This window comes from the organism of the source record quoted next, unplaced genomic scaffold (assembly GCF_019419815.1).
Source record: "Pyrus x bretschneideri cultivar Hongxiangsu unplaced genomic scaffold, Pyrus_bretschneideri_v1 Contig58, whole genome shotgun sequence".
In the NCBI taxonomy this organism is placed as follows: domain Eukaryota; kingdom Viridiplantae; phylum Streptophyta; class Magnoliopsida; order Rosales; family Rosaceae; genus Pyrus; species Pyrus x bretschneideri.
The window spans coordinates 1,090,275-1,114,412 of NW_025999796.1; the positions used below are offsets into that span (position 1 = coordinate 1,090,275).

At 36.0% G+C, this 24,138-nt stretch overlaps 1 protein-coding gene across 1 annotated transcript; it reads left to right on the forward strand.

Moving 5' to 3' along the window:
* Positions 1 to 15,267: 15,267 nt before the first annotated feature.
* Positions 15,268 to 17,652, forward strand: LOC103957942 (dnaJ protein homolog). Its single transcript, XM_009370168.3, has 6 exons — positions 15,268 to 15,553; positions 15,875 to 16,043; positions 16,144 to 16,285; positions 16,401 to 16,677; positions 16,799 to 16,997; positions 17,094 to 17,652. Exons 1-6 carry the CDS (start codon positions 15,404 to 15,406, stop codon positions 17,417 to 17,419), a joined length of 1,263 nt encoding a protein of 420 aa, XP_009368443.1. The 5' UTR covers positions 15,268 to 15,403; the 3' UTR covers positions 17,420 to 17,652.
* The last annotated feature ends 6,486 nt before the right edge of the window (positions 17,653 to 24,138 follow it).

Below are 24,138 nucleotides of genomic sequence, written 5' to 3' on the forward strand. Positions count from 1 at the left end.
ACTAGTGTAAACAAGATTCATACAAAGTATCCACACAAGCTCAATTCCTAGATCTTAATCTACGAAGCAACTTATACCTTTGTGCAACATTGCTTACACGAGATGGACTCATTCGGTCTTCACGAAGTGGCAGGTCCTCTTGAGCTCATCACCTTGTGGCACCATGAACCAACACAACCAATGCAAATGATATGACAATGATGATTATGTGAAATCTGGATTCAATGATTAGTCAGTTTCTCCAGTCAGACATTTGAAGGAAGAAACTGATGAGAATCTAAAATCAGGTGTATATAAGGATTTGAAACTTAATGCAAGACCATGAAAACAATGCAAACCTACTCCCTAATGATTGGTGTTTAATGCATGAAGAAGGCAGTTGGGGTTTCATAAATAGAGAAGAGGCAAAATCAAAGCTTTTAAGACAATCTCTCACTCTAAAATAAATCCTAAACCCATGGAGACAAACTGAAACCCTAGTGCAAAGATATACCAAAGGAAATCTGATTTCCATCAACCAACTTGTGCAAATGACATTTATCAGCTGCAAAAAAGATCTAGGCAGATCAATGGCCAGAAATTAACCACCAGCAAAAAGGTGTCAGTCAGCCCATATGGGCTGTCTTAATTTGTGTGCCCAGACAGCTGGAAATCAGCACGCAAAATTGATTAGAAAATCAAACTAGATAGAATGCAATAGGAATACATACATGAAATGCACAAGCATAAACAAACCTTTTAAGGTGAAATGTGCCACATCCTGAACATTTACTCCAGTAATAATAGTTTATAATCAGAGTATAACTGAAAACTAAATTGAGCATGTGTGTAGTTCAATTACAATATTTGACAAGGAAAGCCAAACATAAAAGTCTTGACTTTCCACAAAAGCAGATGGAATTTATGAAGATGCTCTTAAGAAGGCAAGGCAAGAGCAAGGGCAATGGAGTTGCCCTTAGTTTTCAATTTAAATCGTAATTGCTTTAGTGCAAGTCCACCTGTTTGGGAAAAGAAAGGCCAAGGGCAAATGAGATTACTATTCACATATATGTTTTTTATTTTTTTCTTTATGTTTTCTTGGCCTTATCCTCCACATGTCATTATTTCTCAAATAAAGTCTAATTCCAATCAATTATTTCAAATATAAGGAAAAAGCATAGTATTACAACAAACATAATTAATTTTAACATAGGAGATAAAACAGTGTGGCTCAGTCTGTCTTTCCTTGGAGTGTATGGACTTCCTCATCTTCCACGGAGAATCTTCTTCCCATGACGTGATTTTTTTTCTTTTTTCCAAAAACATTTGGAATTAGGATACTCATCGTTGAGGTGTCAAGATGTGATCTCATGATCCTTCTCCTTTTGCCTTTCTTGCCTATTTAACTCTCTTTCTTTCACCTTTGGTTCATTTCTAGCCTTGTTTTGCTCATATGTTAACACGTCTCGTTCCATATTCAATGCATATTGGCGAGCCAATTCGTCAACTAATTTGGAATAATCATTATTTGAAGAACTCCCTCTTTCAGCTTTTTCCTTAGCACCCCTCTTACTAATAGGCCTTGAGGTTTCTTTAGTTTATATGATAGATTGAGTTAGGGTCTCCAATGGCAACTCTTCAATAGTTGATTCGTGCAAAGGAGTTGTTCAACACAACTTGTGGACCACTTGGCAAAACTTTGTAGTATGCTTCACAATGTTCCAACTTTTGTGCCTTGTGAATGATTTTTGGTTGGCAACATTGAACCACATGTGTACTTGTAGTTGCTGAAAAACTAAATGTGAAACAAATAATCAAATTATTACTTTTAATTAACTAAATTACATTTTGACATGACTTAATATTAAAATGTTATTAACTATTGGCTAGATTATTGCCACTTCGATAATTTCCTTCTGACTTTGCAAGCACTTTTTGCTAAGCTTTCAAATCTTTATGCAGATGTTTGTACCTACTTGACATAGATTGCTCACTCCAGATGTGCCTTGAATCTTCTTGACAAATCCACGTATGTTGCACCCTCATCTCATTTCCAATGATCAGGTCATGAGTAAGACGCATCCAAGCCCGAAGCAAAGCAACATCTTCCTTAATTGACCAATTTGAAATCTCATTCATTTTTCTTTGTTAAAAAAGAAAAAGAAAAAAAAAAGGGGACTTGGGAGTTAGAAACAAAGAGATTGTAGTAAAAACAAATATTAAGTTGTGGTGTGGAGTATGAAGAATATGGTTGGGTATTTATAGAAAAAAAAAAATAGGTACTTTTAGGGATTTTTTTATATTTTTTTTGTATTTTGTTTTTAATTTTTTACCGCTAGAATAATCATGGCCATTGATTTTCAAAATTATTGTCGTTGGATGCCCAAGATCTCACCATATGGTAGCTGCAGAAAAAGTTGCAATTTTTTTTATCGTTGGAAATCCAACGGTTTGCAACACGTGTGGACATCCTTTAGGCTATGTCAACTACAAGTGGGCACTAGTCTGTCATTATGTTGACGACCATGCTGACGTCAACAAATTCAAGGAGTGCAAGCCCCGACTTCAATTGTAAGGGCATCCCAATAAACTGCTGCCGTTGCTCCAATAGCCCTCCATTTTTTGTATCGGTGGATCACCTTTTTTGGAGCTAAGGGCAATTCAACCAAATTATCCTATCAATTAGTCTACAAGTGAACTTTCTCTAATGGGAGACATATGGTCTAGCCAAATTCATAATCTTGCCCTCAAAATTGAAAAAACTACTTTAAACCCAACATAATTTGCCTAGTCAAATTGAAGCCCAAACATTTGCACAGCCAAACTAACCCAATAAAAAATATTGGGCAGTGTGGGACCCACTTAAAATTTGAAATTCTAGCCTATCCATTCATTGCTAGAACCAAAGAAATATTGGCAAACAATATCATCATTTCTTAGGGGCTAGATTTTGCTTGTAGCCTCCAATTCTTGCCCAAGACATTAGATATGTTTTAACTAAGCAAAGCATGCCAAACAACTTACTAAAATTTCTGGAAAAAGCAAAAAAAAACTTATCCAAGTAAAAACCCAATTGAAATCAACCACAAGTACATTATGTAAGAATCCCAAATGTTCTTCAAACCAAAGCAATTCATTCGTCAAAGAAGCCCAAAGTTAGCCAAGCGATGCGCAACCCCATTTGCTTTCCTATGGACAAAAAAAATCATCGTCGTATTAAAACTATGAAAAAAAAAAACACCTTGGAATCCTCAATAAATCCCTCCCATAAGTGAATAATCAGATTCTTCCTTTTGAATGACTCTCAATACTTTAAATGCATACCTTTCAAGCTGCACTTGAGTGTACCTAGTTGAGCTATGAAGCTCATGTGAGTAACAGTACTACAACATATGTGATACAAAAGTCAATGGATCTCATTTATAAACGTTTCACTATCCTTTTCATATATAAAAGAATCCTTACTCACAAATCACGATTGAATCCACACAACATTCAATCATCTCTTTCATATATAAGATAATAACAGCCTAGTAGGGTAGCACTAATCACAAAGTTCCGCATTCCAAATGCACTTATAGTAGAATTGATACACAACATAGGAAGTAGAATTCCAGACCCACTTCATGGAATTCATAGGAAGAACAGTTCCAGGCGCACTTAATGGAACCAAACATAAGGTAGGGACCACTCAATGACATCCATACATAGAGTATTATTACGATGGGCATTAACAATTTGAATAGATCAATATATATATTATGTCTTATCTTCAATAAGTGACTGGTCTCGAGTAATTGGTATGAATGACACCAAGACAAGCATGTAGGTGCTTAATAGAGTGAGCCAACTGGATATGATCAGCATACTCATGTCATATGATAATTCACTAGTTAGGATAATGCAAAGTAGTCATTTGACATGATGCATCATAGTTGTCTTGTGGTTAGGTCCTTAATTTTTTTAATATGTTAAAGGAATTTCATTAAAGGGTGTCAACGACATAGTTGAGGTTAAGCTACTTAATCATGTAGGCATGCGAATGCACAACAAGGGATCCTAACCTTCAAACTGTTGAGGGAGAACATTTTGTCATATGATTAAGAATATATGTCCATAGCACATGAATGAGATTTAGGAAGTACGTACCAAATCACATTTAAGGTATCATGTAGACAAGAGAATCACATTGAATAGTAGATAAGAATAAACTTTCAACCAAACAATGTGATCAAGAGTATTGATATAGGGAAATACTGTATTTCATTGTAATCCTAAACTGAATACTAAATAGATTGTTCAACAAATTCTACTTAGTTTGGGTAGCCATGACATATTGTTAAGAGTCACTCATGGTTTGTAGAAGCCCTAAAGATTAACAATCATTAAAGAGAGAATTAAAAGTTAGTTTCAATTCACAATCAATTGTTACTAGTTACAATCATGCATTACCTCGCTAGTTGGAACCTAATGAATCGTACACCGTGTAAGGATGAATGAGATGAGATGGATATTAAATTTTAATTGTGGATGGTCAAAATTAATTAATTAGTTAATTAGTCATACGAACAACTTTGTATGATCTTGAAGACCCATTGAGTTTAAGTTGTATGACAACTAAAACAAAATAGGCAGTTAGCTCACTAATTATGAGAGGTTGACCATGCTTGAGGGATTGCCTTAGTTTCAAGTTTGTCACTCCTTTGTGCGTGGGTATAAAAAGTAAGTTATAGGTGAAGGTTTATTAGGGTTTTCTTTGGAGGCAAAAGAGAAACAATTTTCTCTCTATTTCTCTCTAAGAGGCCGGCCTTCAGGGGGGACTTCTACTAGCACCAAAACTTCTCCTAAGTCATCTATCCTGCCCTCACACCGCATCCTTTGTGTGGAGACTTAGAGACTTGCAATTTTGGAAGCTGTAGATAAACCTTTCATCAAACCCTCATGGTGACAACATGAAGGCCTTCCACTTGGGCGATAACCTTGTGAATGAAAGAATGAGCTTCAAGTGTATGAAAGCTCAAATATGTCTTCTTTTATAAAGGGTCTTGATTCACCAACATAGGGCCTTGAATTTCCTGTGGTTTAAAATTATTTTTGAGTTCATGCCATCTCTAATTCTTAATTTCATGCATGTATTGCTCAGATGTTGGGTGTAGTCAAATTAGGATTTGATAGGATTTTAATAGATTTTAAAATCTAAGTGTAGTCAATTATAATTCTAAAGGAAGATTTTAAAAGATTATGAAATCATGGTGTAGTCAAATTATGATTTGAGAGGATTTTAAAGGATACATCCAAATCCAGCGGTAGTCGTTTAGGATTTTAAAAAGTCTACACATTCTAGCGGCTCAGTAGGGCCTAGGCGAACTAGGTGGATTTAAGTAAATTTATTATATTCATGTAAATAAATGTCTGTTTATACTTAATATATATATATATATATATATATATAATTTCATCATAACTACAAAAAGGGAATGATGAAGTGTTGGAACATAATGAAAACATAGGGAACAATCATATCATGTGTGTTCATTTAAATATTCAACAAGTCTCTTACAATTTATTGAAAAAATAAAATGCAAAATGAAAAGTTATTTATTTTATGTCTAAGTGAGTTACAACTTAGGCGGGTGCCTATGTGGGTTTGGGCGGGTGCCTTTCTTAGTTTGCAAACGCCTAGGCATTAATCGGGGTGAGGATTTTTAGAACAGTGTAAGTGAGGGATTTTGATGGATTTGAGGGTAGGTGGTATAAATACCAAATGCTTTCAACATTCCAACCTCCACCCCTATGATTTCTTTTCAAGACCAAAGAATTCTCTCTGCATAAGAAGAACTATCTTTCGTCACCCTCATCCCCAACAACCCACCCCTTGACATTTTGTCATGTACAATTGTAAAATCTCAATTGCAATTCCGTCATATACAATTCCAATCCAATGTATTATTTGGACGAGAAAAAACCTAGAATATAAAGAGCAGCAGCCCACAGAGAATGGATGAGACAAAACCCAGAATATAGACAACATATTCTTTGACTTGCCTTTTGTGTGTGCGTGTATTGTATTAGATTTTAAAACTCAATTGTGGTGTTGCTTTTGATTTATACAAAAGATTTTAATGGCTTCTAATAGGAGCATATTTAGGCAACTTAGGTAGCTTATTCTTATGTATTTGTGTAATTATTTCTTAGTTAATGTAGTATTTCAACTCATTGTCGTGTGTTTGTAGGTCCAAAAGGGTTAAAGTACCAAGAAAGTGCATTTTGGTGCATTTTGGAGCAGTTTTGGGCACTAAATGGATAGCACATGTATGGGCCAACATGGATGGACGAATTTGGAGTTCAAAAGGCTAGGAATCTGATAAGAAGATGAAGAAATTAAATTAAAGACAAAGAGGATAAGGAATCAACTCAAAAGAGGAAACATTATCCAACCTTAACTTGTCCAAACCTTATCCTATCTTATCCTAACCTAATCTTGTTCCACCTTAATCCTAGCTGCAAGTGGACCTAAAAACCTAATTTCTAGAAGCCTTATCTAACTCTAAAAGGGTGCCACACCCTTCCCCATTTTATTTCTTCTAGAAAACCCAAAATCTGCCACAAAACACTTAGTTTCTAAAAGGCCCAATTTTGGACGAATTCCTTTTTCCTTTTGGATTCTGATTTGTTAGGCCTTATTCCTTGTAGATTTGGGTTACACAAATCCTTTTCGGAAATTAATTGGGCCAAACCTCTCCGAAGTGGATTAAATCAATTGTGCCGAACCCTAGGGCCCTAATCCATAAAATCTGCTAAGTTGTAACCCTAATCTAATTAACCCTAGGACTATATATTGATATTTTCAGCCACAATTTTGTAACACCCCCTTATGCTATTCAGAAACTTGTGCCACAACACCCTAGCCTCCATTCTTCACCCTTCATCGACTCCATACACCTCCATACACAACCTGTCGCACCCTACCACCATAATCAGTCATTATTCATCATCCTAAACAAGAGCACACCATTCAAAACCCCCAAATCCACCACCCACAACTTGTGACGCAGCAAGGAAGAGGAAGGGAAGCCTAGCTGAGCATGCCATTAAACCTGGAATTGCTGAAACGTTTAGGTGTAATCTTTCTTGTGTTTTCAATGTTTAATTTCAAGAATCTTTGCTTTGCGAGTATGAGGAACTAATCCCCTTTTGGCTAGGGGGAATTTTGAAACCATGGCTATATTTGCATTATGATTTGATTACTTCCGGTTGTGATTTCATGAATGGTGAATTCAATTTACTTATCTATTTGAATTAAAACTTGTTTATGTATATGAATTGAGAGTGCACACTTAATTTGCATGCATAAATCTGATGCTAGGGTATAAGGAAACTTCACCTAATCGTTGGGAACTTATATTCATGAGTAGTTAAGGTTGTTGGTGATAATCATGTTAAGTAAATTCTTGGCATAAGTATCATGTGCTTTCATAGTTACGAATGTCTCGTCAACACTTATGATTTTCATAGAATCTAATGACTTTTGATTGTTTTTCTATTATGCGCTTTCATATAGAGAACTTTTGAGGAATAATTTGATTGCAATGCGCTAATTCCATTCAATTCAATGACTTAAGGAAAATTTGAAGGTTAATTTAAGCGTACCTAATTAACTTGGGGTGTTGAGGTTCATGATTCATTGAATAAGCAACTGGAGATTGTTTTGTATGCAAGTATGTCATGTGTGGAGAAAGACCTCCTAGCTAGCCCATCATCCACTTAATTCCATCAAATTCGTCCAAATTTGCCTAGTTTAATTTCTTGTTTTTTTAATTTTATTTTCGTCCAAAACCAAATCCCCATTTATTTTAGAGTGTCTAATTAGTTAGAATATGTTTTAGATTGTGTTTTCAAGTGTTTTGAGTCAAGTTAGAATCAAAATTCTTCCAATTTTGTGTATAGAGTCAAATCTGCCCAGTTTGTGTTTTTTAGGCAGTTTTGAGTGTTTTTAGCTTATTTTGAGTCTTGTGAACTTGTTTTGAGTCTTTTAAGTTGAGTTAAGTTTTTTAAGGTTTAGTTTTATTTATTTGAGTCAGTTTAAAGTGTTTAGCAATCCCTCCTAATCCCCGGTTTAAGAACGATCCCTACTTACTTATATACTACAATTGTCAGAAGAGGGTTAATTTGTGTGTTAAGTTAATTTTCATATCAACTTCGATTCCTAATTTTAATTATGTGGGTGGAAATTATTATTTTTAAGTTTAATTTTATGATTGATTAGGTTTGAAGTGGCTGGTTACAGGTGATTGTAAGTCAATGATCTTTGTTTTGGTTAATTGATTTTTTTTATTTTAATATAATTCAAATGAAAAAGGCAAAGACATATTTGATTGGTTTGTGTTTCTATGTCAACATTTGTATGTTTATGTTATGTTTATTTATTTATTTATTTTTTCTTCAGATTGTGCATTGGAAAAGAAATTCATTTGATGTTGTAGAAGTCAACTAAAAAATCCTAAGAAATCCATGATAGAAGTTTGCACAAATTCATAGAAATCTACAATGGAAATTCATCTAAATGTATCAAAACCCATATAGAATTGTAGAGTCTATTAAAATCTTTTGAAATGTGTCAATTAAAAAAAGTCTATTAAAATCCTCTAAAAATCAAAATGACTACACCCCTAGGTTAAACAAAAAAATTTCTTCAAAAAAGATTTTTATGAGAAAGTAAAAGTGGATTGCAAAAGACCATCACTTTTAGGGAAAGCAAATATGGAATTTGTTGTAAAATCGATGATGTGTGCAATGGAATAAATAAACAAGACACAAAAGTTACGAGGTTCCTCTACAGTCAATGTGACCGAAGTACGTCCTCGGAGCAGTAGTGATGCTTTCATTTATAATCTGAAGTAATAAGATTACAAAAATAACTTTCTCTATTCTCTCCTCTTCTTTTTCTTTTCTTTGTTGTGAGCCTTGTGGCTTCTCTTTGCTTCCTTTCTTTTTCCTTCTTTCTTTTCTCTCTTTTCAGCAGTAAGGCTTTGTGTTTTTGTGTGTGATTTTATATAGAAGGATGAGGCAACAAGTGGATTAGTGGACAAACATGTAAAGTTGTAGTGGGTTGGCCATCCACACATTGAATGACTTATAAGATTACAACACTCCCCCTTGGATGGCCACAAGTCTTCAATTGACTTGTTAAAATCTTGATTGTTTTGGATGCTCCCCTTGATGAGTTTCTCCCCCTGATTTCAAATTCTTTATGTTGATCATTGATCCTTCTGCTTTAGTCTCTTAGTGGGGAGAGTTGCCAAATGAGGTGCTTTACTTGTTGTTAACTTTCCACAAGCTTTTTCTTGAACTGGGTTGTAGGACTTTCTGCTAGACTTGCACCAAATGTATGAATTTACTCTTTTTATCTGGAGTGGAATTTGATTCAAGAGTGGTGGACACTTGATCTTGAATGAAATTAAACCATGAGGAGTTTCACGTGACAAGTGATACTCGATTTTGTCGGGGATGAATTAGCACTTGTTTATTGGGCTTGTTGATTTTCGACGAGCTTCAATGTATCATTTTCACTTGCCTTATCCGTTCCCTTTGTAGAAGTGGTTTTTTCCTATGCAGGTGTGACATATTCTCTTACAGTATTTGTCCCCTGATGCAGGAGTGGAATGCAAACCTTGCATATGAATGGTGTTTTAGAACATCACTTTTCAGCGACTCATTATGTTTGTCAGCTTCAATGTAAATAGCTAACATCATATCAACAGTTGAAGATGAGTACTTAGAGAGCAATGCAAGGTAAGTAATCTGGGAAGGTTTCCAAACAATCAGTTCCAGATTGGAAGCTTGATTTAAGGTTCCGACTGATTGCTTTCTTTCTCTTTGTCTTGCAGATAAGAGCCACAACAAAGAAAAAGGACAAGGGAAAGCATGATATGAGATACATTTGCTTTCGACCCTGATGATATGAGATACTCTTCCTATGGTATGACTTTGTTTGAAGAGGTATTCTCAGAGAGGAAGAAAACTGAGTATTTTGAGATGTTTTGTTAAAGATGCATTCTTGGAGAGGAGGAAGAGTTTAGGCCTTTTTGCAGGTCTGTTTTGCCATGGAGGACGAAGGTCGACATATATAAAATTCTCTCAATAGCAAGTAGTGGTGTTGTGCATTTACTTTTGTCGGTAACTATGGTGTAATTAGAACAGTAAGATTCACGCGTTTTCAGCTTTGTTAGAGATTTTTGATAAAGTTACATGTGATATCCAAAAAACCTAAGATTGCGTGTGAAAGGTAACGACAAACTTTCATCCAGGAAATCAAACTTTTGAAATTCGGAGAGCTGTATCTCTTCGATTTTTGAACAAGTGGCCCTGTTGCTTCTTCTTTTATAGAGGCATCAATTGTGCTCAAAATGTATGCTCGAAAAACTACTGTATGTAGAATTTTCCTTTTCTTGCACTTTTGAGATTTTATCTGACCTCCTTTTTTCTTCATCATTTCTGAAAAATGGCTTGCTCATCGAACATTTGCTTAGATTTGAGTCTTAAGAGTCATACAGACGAGCCACGTCAAGATAATATATGACACTCGTTCTTCTTATCTTCTAATGGTCCTCTTATGGTTGGGGACTCTGTGATGAAGAATGACCTAACCGTTACAATGGTAGCTAGAAATATTTTCACTCCCAAGGATAATAGAATCCTTTCAAACAGGTCTGATGAGTTGGTCGTTTAAGATTCCTTGACTCTCAGTATTCAATGTGCGGGCTCTGTTTCTAATATTGGCCAACGCATACTTGCTCAAACTCACCAAGTTGAATCATTGATGGCTGAGGTGGCAAGTCTTAAATAAGAGATAAGAGGGCTTAAACATGAGAATAGAGTGTTACACATGCTTGTAAATAATTACTTGACGAGCATGAAAAGAAAGCTCGACCAACTACTGGAATTCAAAGGTCGGACTCAAAATGACAATTAGGGGGTTTGAGTCTTTATTCCAAAGACACCCATTGTCTTAGCCGTCTGGAGTTTCACCAAGTACTGAGGCTCCAAATAATCAACCTATGGTGCCTTCCCCTTCTGGGGTACTTCCGAGTACTGAGGCTTCACATGAGCAACCTTTGTGAAGGTTCCCTCCTGTTTGTTTGTTTTAACTTATATGTATGTAATTTCTTGGAGATATTAATAAATAAGTTCTATTTCATTCAATGTATTGTGCCAAATACAATAAAGCATATACTTCACTAAGATGTAGTACTTCTGGACCAAATATCAATTTACCTTTACCTTCGCGAAGATAAATGATCATTCTTAGTGTCTAAATAATTTGAGTATTCAACTCATAATCTTCAATCCATATGATTCTTTATAAACATCATGGATAAGATTCGTGTTGACATATTGTTCGATTCTGCAGTTCGAGACAATATCTCTCTCAACACTTTATAAACTTTCTAGACTCTTCAGGAGTCTAAATCTAATATTATTGACTCTTGCAAGAGATTTTAGTATGTTACAACAAGATCATAATGATAGTACTCACTAAGACAATTTATAACATCCATTGGTATTTTAAGTACATATTTTATGCTTTACCCTTCCAGGGTTTTCTTCAAACAATCTGGATCCTTAAGAGATTTTCTACACTTCATGACACATTTTCCTTTGGAATTTATACAGAGCAACTTGCTTCCATGTATATTTGAGGGATTTAATTATGGAGATATGATGTGGGCGACTCATAACCTTTCGTATATAATTCTTCATTCATATGAACTTGTTTATAAGAGCATAATTTCATGTTTCAATTAGTAACCTTGTGTCATATCATGTGAGTGTAATTCAATGTATTACAAATGCCCATATGTAACCTCATTTGGTTCAACATCTTTTTGTTATTTGCATTATATACACATATAAATAGGTCCATTTTTCCACGTTCTTACAAGATTGTAATGGAATTGCTTTTCTCCATTTTTAGCAAATAATATTTCCTTTCGTCGACAAATAAAAGAACATGACTTAATATCAATACAGCTCATTGATGAATTTAGGAGCTACTTGTAAAGACCAAAATTACTATTGGTTGTCATCAATCATTGGTCTCATATTCTCATGTGCATGCACATGCATAAAATCTTTTCATTTCTTTGGATATCCATTGCCTCTTCCAAGGGCATTACACTATTTCTTTCAGGATAGTCATAATTTAGAGAATGCGGATCATAACCTCCTCTAGAGCGTTATAGAGTTGGGATTTTATTCTTCACTTCTGAGAGTTGAGTCATTGGAACCTATATGTCTATCATGCTTCATGCATGAGACATCAACATTCATATGTCCACGGATTCTCCTTTTTGGGACATGTATACGACTACTGTCTTGCTTCTGGCATACAACAGTTATGCTTCAGGAATGTAATAGTTCAGTAGTGCCATATTCTTCTTCTTTCAAATGACTGAACCTTCTGAATCTAAGGGTCTGCCACGCTTCAGGCGTGCAACAGATAAATCATTTGCTACCACATTATTTTGTCTAACAGGACATCAATTCTTGTAGTCACATTTGTAACAAGTTATTGATTTTATCACTTTCGTTGCATCATTCAATTATTCTTACTTCATTTTCTCTTTGATTGCTTTTTGAATCAAAATAAGATAAATTCCCATTCTTCTGGAACACTCTTTTTTCATAACTCTTCTAGAATGATATTTTCTCATCATTTTTCTAGAACGATGTTATTTTCTCCCCTTAACGGTGGGAAAACTGTCTTATGAAAATCATAGTCCGTAAATTATGTGGTAAATATATCCCGAGTCAAGAGTTCCAAATATTGAATGATAAATGGTGAATCAAATCCAACATAAATTCCCAGTTTGTATTGATGCCTTATTTTAGTACGTTGTGGCAGTACAACAGATACATGGATAACACAACCAAAAACTCATAAATGTGTAATGTTTGGCTGGTGCGCAAAAATAAGTTGTACTGAGAAATATTAATGGTTGGCAACTAGTCTCAACCAAACTTAATAATGAATTATGTAAAATGGTATGTACCCATCTTGCAATTTCTTTTTCATGAGCAAAGCGTGGGTAATCAAATTCATCCGCTTAATAAATGCTTCTGCTAAACCATTTTTAGGTATAGACATGAGGAACATAACATTCAACATCAATGCCCAGTGATACACAATAATCATCAAGACTTTGAGATGTAAACTCTCCAGCAAATATGCATTATATATCATCATTTACATACATTAAGGAACTTCTAGTCCTTATTTAATAGTCTGTGGACTGAGACTCTTATGTCCTTTATTACAATTAAGTTGTGGCACTTCGGCTCTTCAAACTTAAGGTACTCATCAAGGAACTTCATGTCTGATTTTGAGGATCTAGGGACTTCATGCCTGATCTTTTTGCATGATGGAACTTCGGGTCTAATCATTTTACGTGATGAGGATCAAGAAATTTCAGGTTCTGATCTAATCAAAGAACTTTGAGTCCAATATGCAGTCATCGTAACAAAAAGAAGTATAATAAATAAATAAAAGCAATAGGCGGTAATTCCAGCCATGGTAAATAAATTACCTTTAAGTAAATAAAGTTTGTGACAAGAGCTTTGATTCAACACCATTTACATAAATATCAAAACTTTAAAGTAAAGGGTAATAATTCTACCCACTATAAATAAATAGAACTTGTGATAGGGCTTTAAACCAACACCATGCACATAAATATGCCAAAATAAAAAATGCAATGATCAAGTCCTCATCTTTTGCTTTTGTTTTTTTTTCTTGGTCTGCCACTTCTTTTGTTTCATTCTTTTTATTTTATTTTTCATTTCACAACTCTAAGTCCTTTTAGTTACTCAGGAAGTAATAGTAACAATAAGTTCCCATTGTTGTTCCTCCTTTAGTGAATTTCGAAAATGTCGAAACGGTTCCCATAAGTTTTGGAGTCAAGAGTGTCTGCAACTTATGAGAAGACCAAACCGTTAGATTTAGCTTAAATTTTAGTATGATATGGATAAGAGGATACCAAACAATTTTCGTGAAGAAACAATTTCTATTTGAGCTACTGAAATGGAGTTTTGGTACTCATAAGGTGCCTATCCAATTTTCTGCGGAAATTGGAAACTGGTTTGGTATTTCAAGCATCAACGATGATTGCACCGTTTGAATTTTCTGAAAATTTGATATGTTGTAGGCACTGGGCGGACGAACAACTTTGAAGAAGAAATTATTTCAATCCGAGGTCTGCAGGTTGGAGTTCCGAGGCCGTTTACATGGCTGTTAGATTCTCAACGAATTTTTAGTCTATACTCTTTTGCTTTTGCAAATGTTGATATACAGCCATACAACAACATATATATATTTGCTTTAGGAAAATCAGTAGTACAAAGATTTTAAGATGAAATGAAAAGATTTTCTTATTTGTGAGATTCCAGGCGACAGAGGTGAACAAGATTTGTGGCGTTGTGCTTTCCACTAACACCAGAACCTCTCGTGCTGATAATGTGTTGTAAAATCGACGATGTGTGCAGTGAAATAAATAAACAAGACATAAAATTTACGAGGTTCCTCTACAGTTAATGTGACTGGAGTACGTTCTCAAAGTAGCAGTGACGCTTTCATTTATAATCTGAAGTAATAAGATTACAAAAATAACTCTCTTTATTCTCTCCTCTTCTTTTTCTTCTCTTTGTTGTGAGCCTTGTGGCTTCATTTTTCTTCCTTTTGTCTTCCTTCTTTCTTTTCTCTCTTTTCAACCGTAAGGCTTTGTGTTTTTGTGTGTGATTTTATATAGAAGGATGAGGCAACAAGTGGATTAGTAGACAAACATGTAGAGTTGTAATGAGTTGACCATCCACACATTGAATGACTTATAAGATTACAACACAATTTATTTTATTTTATTTATCTCTTAATAACGATAGGTTAAAACAAAAAAGCATTTCTCATAAAAAAATAAATAAATAAAACAAGACCAAAAAGCAAACGCGGTACAGCAGGAAAACACTGTAGATAGAAGACCAAGACTTCAAAAGCGGGAAGATGAACTCTCTAGGAAGGATCTAGAACAAAACCCATCTTCTTTTCCTTTTTCATTTCCTGATAAAAATCAACAATTCCATCATCAACCAATCCAACGGTCCAAAACTCCCGATGACCAAAATCCCCAAGGAGGGAGGAAATTCTAGACCCTTCCGAAACACGGACCCAATCCCAACCGTCCACTGCCTCTCTGTTTAATAGTGACCCGATCTCTCTATAAATACCCAAACGGGCTGCTCGTCTTACCTAGTTGCCCTTGCTAGGTATCTTCCGCCTTCTCGTAATACCATACGAACAGAGGAACAAGATTCGTGATTTCAATTCGATTTGGCGATTAGGGTATTTTTTTTCCGATCGATTTAGTCGGCCAAGATGTTTGGGAGGGCGCCGAAGAAGAGTGATAACACTCGGTACTATGAGATTCTGGGAGTCTCGAAGAGTGCTTCTCCGGACGATTTGAAGAAGGCGTACAAGAAGGCCGCCATAAAAAACCACCCTGACAAGGGTGGAGATCCTGAGAAAGTAAGTGCCCGCCTCTCCTGTTTTGTTTTTCTATGATTTCTCGACCTGGTTTCCGTATCTGGATTTGGGGAACTGGGTTGTTGTGGATTCTGATCGTTCTGTTGATATCATACTTGTAATTCTGCCAAGCCCTTTCCTTTTTGTGGAGTTTGATTGGATGTGGTATTTTCGTAAATTATTGAGGGAATGAATTCATGGGTTGACCTGTGAATTGGGTTTTCTATTTGGGATTTTGTCGATAGAATTTCGGATATACGATAAAGGGTTGGTTTGGATCTGTAGTTGTAGAGGGCTAATGTTGTTTTCGTATATTATGCGCAGTTTAAAGAGTTGGCTCAGGCATATGAGGTTTTGAGTGACCCTGAGAAGCGAGAAATCTATGATCAGTATGGTGAGGATGCACTCAAGGAGGGAATGGGTGGCGGCGGTGGTGGAGGCCACGATCCGTTTGACATCTTCTCATCCTTCTTTGGTGGAAGCCCTTTTGGAGGTAAGAATCGTGCGATTGGTTTTCATGGTTTCCACTTGGGGTTTCTTATTTGTGGTGAACAATGGATGTGAATTGATTTTGTATTTGTTTGTATGAGCAGGTGGTGGTAGTAGCCGAGGACGAAGACAGAGACGTGGAGAAGATGTTGTCCACGCACTGAAGGTTTCATTGGAGGACCTCTATCTTGGGACATCAAAGAAACTATCTTTGTCGCGAAATGTGTTATGCTCCAAGTGTAATGGGTGGGTAGTAGTGAATTTGCATGTTAAGCTTCTTAATATGATAAAGTATATAACTTTGTGGATTGAAATAGTGATGCTCGTGTGGGATGTGAATGTGTTGTCTCCAAAATTGCAGGAAGGGATCAAAGTCTGGGGCTTCATTGAAGTGTTCTGGCTGTCAAGGAACTGGTATGAAGATCTCAGTCAGGCACCTTGGCCCGTCAATGATTCAACAGATGCAACATGCTTGCAATGAGTGTAAGGGTACTGGAGAGACCATTAGTGACAGAGACCGCTGCACTCAGTGCAAAGGGGAGAAGGTTGTTCAAGAGAAGAAGGTTTTGGAGGTCCATGTGGAGAAGGGTATGCAGAATGGCCAGAAGATCACATTCCCTGGTGAAGCAGATGAAGCTGTATGTTCTGTGTCCTCATTAATTGTGATTTTTTATTAGCATTAGTAGTAGCAGTAGGAGGTTTGATCTGTGTTTGGAAATGTGGGATTGATTGGTTTTCTACGCCTTCTTTGTCATGCAGCCTGAGACAGTCACTGGTGATATAGTGTTTGTCATTCAGCAAAAAGAACATCCGAAGTTCAAGAGAAAGGGCGAGGACCTTTTCGTTGAGCACACACTGTCTCTTACTGAGGCTCTATGCGGCTTCCAGTACGTGCTGACCCATTTAGATGGGAGGCAGCTGCTTATCAAATCAAACCCTGGCGAAGTTGTCAAGCCTGGTAAGTAAAGCTAATGTATAAGCTCATAGCATTTGATGTATTGGTTGGGGAATCCTCAGAATGTTATTAATCTTGTGATTTGTTTTGATGATGCAGATTCGTTCAAGGCAATCAATGATGAGGGTATGCCCATGTACCAGAGGCCATTCATGAAGGGTAAGCTGTACATCCACTTCAATGTGGAATTCCCAGAGTCTCTGAGCCCTGAGCAGGTCAAGGCATTGGAAGCTGCTCTTCCAGGCAAGGCATCAGCATCTCAGCTCACCGATATGGAGGTGGATGAGTGTGAGGAGACGACTCTGCATGATGTGAACATGGAGGAGGAGATGAGGAGGAAGCAGCAGCAGGCTCAGCAAGAGGCCTATGATGAGGACGACGATATGCCTGGTGGTGCTCAGAGGGTGCAGTGCGCCCAGCAGTGATATGATTGATGCTAGTTTTCAACGACTTGTGCTAGTTTTTTGGGTACTTGCAGAAGCGTAACAACAGTATGACAAGGTGGGGGATGAGAGTAGGGAAGGGCGTGGCTGTGATGATGGCATGGCGGTCTAGAATTTTGGAACACTTGTTATCATTAAATGTTATGTGATGATTGAACATCCTGTTATTCTTCAACTATCTCTTTATAAATGACCATCATATCATTCTTAATCTATTCAACGTAGTCTCTTTTCTCCTTTCTTTTTGTTTTTATACCGCAACATCTTTTAGATCTTTGAGAGCAACGTGTTTATCGTCATTTGGCGTTCGTATCTGAATCTGATTTATTTGAGGCAGTATCTTTCTTCTGCACTTGTATGTGTTTGGGAAAATTAGCTTTTTCAATTAACTTGCTAGTTTCTAAGACCATTTCTCTTTGTGAATTTTCTTCTTCTGAACAGAATCTTGGGTCGTCATGGATCAGAAATTTTCTAATGCATGATTACCTATCCTTTGATTTAATATCAATGGTCGTCATGGATCAGAATCTTGGTTCGATATTTTAATCTCAATATTTGATGTCAAATGATGATCGGGACTATATTTCAAAACAAATTATATTTTCATTCATCCACAAGGCAGAGGGCAGAAATATCAGTCTGGAGAGCAAACTGAACCAAATGTTTGGAATGGGGAGTACAAACTCTCCAAGAAACAATCAAAGTTTGGTTTCATAAAATATGAAACTTTTCGTATGAAATGATAATAATTCAGTACAATACTAGTTGTGGAATTTCAATATTTTTATGGAGATACCGAAGTAGTTGCTGTATAGAACTACAGAAGCACGACTCTTGGATCCATTGAACTAGATCTGCTCCACTGTTTTGTGATGATCGACCTGTGATAAGCTCCAGGATCCGAACCCCAAGCTGGAACATAATGTTTCCGCATTCCTGACCCATGCAATCTGCACGAAAGGGGAAGGGAATGAGGACTGCATTAAGTATTTACGAGGGAGAGGTTGAAGAGAGTCAACCTTTCGAGTCACAGAACTTTGAACCCTGACGTCTGAAAGCTGTGATCAGAAGGGAAGATCATATGAAGTTGACAAAGATGATAGTAGTAGCCTTCTTACACCTTGTGGAAATGAAACGGAGCCCTCACCTTTGCGTTATAGTTTTCATCTAGCGTGATGCTACTTGAGTTAATGGAGACGAGATACATTGGAGGTTCATTGAAGAGAAGCAAGTACTCCTGCAGTGCAATTCTAGAACGCTGTGAGCTAAACTCCTGTGGCTGGCTATGCACATCAAGGAACTTCCAACAAGTAAATATAAGGGTAATTCATGTACAAAATCGACACAAAAGAACCAAAGAACTTTACAAATTTCTTGGATTCGTTGAGATATAAGAACCAGTGGATGAGCATCCTGCTTTAGATGTGGAAAATGATACTGCTACAATCTTATGTTGACTTGATGCATGAAATCAAATTAAGCAGCAAATTTTTGTTGCGTTAAGATGTAAAATACCAATGCAGCCACCCCACCAAGGACTATTTGTAGCCATGTCCTCCAATTCAAGGGAGTTCTAAGATGTGCAACTTATTCATACATTGCAACAGGTAATTTCGACAAACAGCAAAGATATACAAGTTATTCATACATTGCAGCAACTGTGGACAGAATGGTCACATGACTAGTTCTATTGTCAATCCTAGAAAACCAATTTCCAAGGATTGTCAATGTATTTCCTTGAAGGTTCATCTCCTAGTTTCACGTTACATGTAGAATTCAGGAAATTAGCAAGAATGTAAAAACCACAGCAAATTTAACAGTTCAAGAAATAACTAATACGCAAATTAGCACCATCGTCAATGGGGTGATGGACAAAAAATCTTGAGCTCACTCAAAAGGAACCAAGACTTTAACATCCCTGGAAAATGCACAGTTTGTGAAAGGAGCTTCACCATATAAGTATAAATGCCGAGAGAACTATGTCATCTGTTGCTCTCTTTATATCCTTGTAAGGAAAACGCTTCATAAATAATATTTGGCCTGAAGCTGAGAACGTAAGAGATGTCTAATAAAATTTTATTTAAACACATGTAATTGGAATACAAATCGAATTCAATTTCCCTTTTTCCACTAGCTAGTACATCAAGGTTACATTAGGAAGAGTCAAAATCCAAGGCATTGCCTCATAATTCTTACTAACTTCTAAGAGCTAGTTACAAGCGTAGAGAAACAAGAAATACGTTGTAACTATGGGGGATTGGTGCAGACTGAGGTGATCGAATTCCAACACTGGTCCTAAACCCAAATACTAGAATCTACAAATGCTAATGAACAAATTGCGTAAAAATCTCAAAATTTAGATAGAAATGCTGCACAAAACGCTCCTGAAGACCAAAACAGATGTCATCAACAGTGGCTGAACATGAAAAGAATGACGCAGCTGCCCAAATGTTACTACACACTCCACCACCTCTCTCAAAAGAAGCTTCAGCCACACCTCACCATGTCAAGAAAAAGAGCCAGACTCGCAATGAAAAAGGCTCTTTTCGATTCTCTTAAGCAAACGCCAAAAAAAAAAAAAAAAAAAAAAAAAAAAAATGAAGGTTAAGATGCATATATCAATCTACTCTTTACATTAACTATTCTGTAGAAAAACCAGATCAACCAAACGCATGTCAAATTCTCCTTTAGGTGCTTCGACTACGGTATAGGTAGAAGAAGCTGGTACGGAACATTATTGTTGCCGGGATAAGCAGTCGCGAACTTCTTGAACTTCTTACTTCCGTATAGCGCATTAACATCTTCTTTCCCAGAAAAAGAGTACGCATTCTTCCATTGTCGTATTGTTCGTTTCACTTTAGAGTCAATCTCAAAAGAATGCAATTAATCAAAGCACAGAATGATATGCAGCCTAAAAAAGAAGGCACACAATGATATCAAAATGCAAAGAACATCTTTGCGCACTGCATTGATCTCTGATCTGTCAATTTTAGCCACAAGTAAAAAAGTAAAAATAAAAAAACATTTATAAGTAGTTTCTTGAGCATCTTTACCTCAATTTTACGGTGCCAAAATTATATTACACAGTAATTTAGGGACACCAAAGTGACCAGCAACAAATATAAGATAAATAATATTAATTGCATCCCACCATGCAACCATGCATATATTCTTTCTTCTTTCACCAAGAAATGACCTGAGATTTGATCTTGGTCCATTTAAGATTGTTCCTTTTTAATCGTAATCAAAGAAGTTTTCTTGTCTCTTGTTTCTTCTCTAAACAAATTGAAGAACATAGTAAATCGAATGGATGGAAGAAGCTAATGTGCTACGTAGCTGAGGTTTACTTTATAGTGTGCCCCAACTCAATGATTGCCAAAGAATTAGTCCAGAAGTAGTTTTATTTACTTTTTCATTGAATAGAACACCCACTATTTACAAGTCCAAAGATTAATTGACAAGCGGGAGGAAACATTCACTACCTCATGAACCCAACTAGGACCCATATACGTTGCATCACACGTCAGAAATATATATATAGAAATCCTTTAACAAGAGGGATCTCCATTTTTTTTTTTTAAATAGGGACACTCTCTTGAACATTGGATTTGACTTTAATGAAATTGTATGGCATGTGATTTAATCTCAATCACACAATTTCATTAAAGCCAATCTAACGGTCAAGAGGGTGTCCCTACTTTTTTTTTAGAAAAATAGGGATCCCTCTTGTTAAAGGGCTCGTGTGTGTGTGTGTGTGTATATTGCATCATGTTGAGATATATTTGGCATATCAAGAAACAAAAAGGTTATACAAGGCTATATATAAATCATCCACTGTTATAAATAGGCAAAAGTGAGAGAGATAACCTTTATTAGAGATAGGAGTGAAACGGGTGCAATGTATCACACTGTTTTATTTTTATAACTATAACACAAAAGGATTGCAGGTAAAGAGAGGAATGACGGGATATTAGTATTATTGCTTTCACTATTTTCTTTTATGTGTGTTATGATCATACACGAAATGCTCCTTATATAGAGTCATATCCCTAAAGAATCATAAAAGTGAAATGAGTGCATTTTGAAAATCATCATACAACAGCAACAATGCTACTATTCTTAAGTCTTCCTCATTTTTCATCTTTGGCTAAAACATCTAGGCATTCATTCCCACGACTTTTACAACACTCTCTGCTTGGATGCACACATATCAACATCAGTTGCCTCGTTAAACCTTGCTTAGAAAAATGTCTACTAGCCAAATCACTAATTCTTTAAACTGTTGTGCCATTTTGTTTCCCACTTTTTGTGTCTTGCAAGACTTGGCTACGGGGAGATAATCCCACCAAGTACAGAAGACTAGTCGGACGATTGATTTACCTTACTGTCACCAGGCCTTACATAGTCTTTTCAGTTCACACATTGAATCAATTTATACATGAGCCTCGCAAACCTCATTGGGATGCAACTTTACAAATTCTCAGGTACATCAAAGGTACTCCTGGTCAAGGTTTGTTATTCCCTGCCTTCGATAATCTTGAGTTAAAGGCCTTTTGTGATTTCGATTGAGGGGGTTGTCATGCCACAAGAAGGTCAGTTACAGGGTATTGTGTTTTTCTTGGAAATTCTCTCATCTCATGGAAATCCAAGAAAAAAGACAATGTTTCTCAATCATCTGTAGAAGCCGAATATCGAGCTATAACGAACACATGTTTAGAGTTGACTTGGTTGCGCTATATATTTCAAGATTTAAAGGTTCCGCAAAAGGCTCCCACACCATTATTTTGCGACAATCAAGCCGCCTTGTATATTGCTGCTAATCCCGTTTTTCATGAGCGAACGAGGCATATTGAAATTGATTGTCACATGATTAGTCCTTCACATGTACCTACACGTTTCTAGTTAGCAGATTTATTTACTAAGGCCTTGGGGAATGATCAATTTGTGACACTACGCGACAAGTTGGGACTTCATAATATTCACTTTCCAACTTGAGGGGGAGTTTTAGGAAATATTATACGGTATTATATGTAAATATCTTGTATTATATTTACCTAAACAGGTTTGAGTCAAATCCCACTAAATATGGATCACTATTTCCTAGCCATTAATGCAGGGTTGATTAGTTGACTTAGTGTTGTATATATTGTACAATATACTTTGTCAATGAGATATACGAAATCATTCAATCTGCCATTTTCACAGCCTTTACAATATTCAGTCATTTTAACAAGTTTAGGAATAATTGTCGGTGAGAAAATAATATTTCAATATTTTAACTTTCTGTGGCCGGTGAGATTATAACGTGAGGGAAAAATAAGACAACAGGATGGGTCCAATAGTTCTCTAATTCTATATAAGGTCTAAATTTTAGTTATTTTTAAAATTTCCTTTATTTTTTATTGAGTATATCTTAAGTAATAGTGGGTTAAAAGATTGCTCTCCTCATTCACTGTTCTAAAGCGTCGTCTACTTGATTTTATAAATTCGTACCTTGAACAAGTTACTTATCTATTTTGTTTTAAATAATCAATACTTTTGCTATGAAATTTGCCAATAAACTTTTCTTTATAATTCAGTTCTTGCATCAATTTGAGTAACTATTCGTTATTGGTATTGATGCTAATTTAGTTGTTTTTGGTTAGTTTCAGACAATAATATCATTATTTTAGTTTTTAAATAATAATTTCTATCAAATTTTAGGTCAGAAAGATGAGTATGTTGTGAAGGTCTAGGGAGTGGAGATATTGCCTGGCTTAGTGGTGAGAGGCAAGCGAGTGACTTTTAGCATCTCTGCCACAACACGTATATTAACCAATGGAAGCCTTTTTAAGGGAAGGGAACTCTATTTATTTTATAAAAATATGGATTAATTGTGGGGTCCATATCACATTGAACTTTAACAATCTGAAATAGTTGAGGCATCTAATCGAGTACAAAGAAATTGATGAACACCTTGTTCTCTAAGAAATATTAAAATCTTATCGTGATAATTAAATAGGCAAATAGTTTTGGATTAATTTGAATTTTTGTAAGAATGATCTATGAATTGAGACTTACAAAATAGGTAGTTCTAATCGTTGAAGTTCGACGTAAAGTGGGTCATACAACTAGTCTCCATTTTTAACCACAAATGGAGATTCCTTTGGATAAAGAGCCCGATGAACCAATTTATTGGTTTTTTGTTTTGCTAAATCTGCTCAATGTAGTGTAGTATAAATTCGTTGCTAGATAATGGATAGCCATCCTTGTTTGCTAGCTTTCCGGTGCGCATTATTTCGCTTATGGTTTTCTGTTCTCCATTTAGATAACAGGGTCAGGGATCCATGTTTGTTTGGAAACCAAGTATATTAATTAAAGGCCAGCACTTGTCTCTTCAAATTGATTAACTCATGTTAAGAACTAAGGACATGCATTTAAACTCAGCTATCCATTTTGAAGCTCTTCCACTTGTCTCCAAGCCAAATGTGGATATCCGTTCTCTATCTGGTTGATTAAAGACAACCGTTCCATGTTGATGCGAGCGTATGCTTTTAATCAGCTAGTTTCTTGATTTAAGACAATTGGTTGTTTGTAATTATCAACAACAACAAAAAAGCCTTATCCCACTACGTAGGGTTGCTAAATGAATCCTAGAACGTCATTGTGCTTGATTTTGTGTCATGTCTTCCGTAAAATCCAAGTAGTCCAAGTGTATTCTT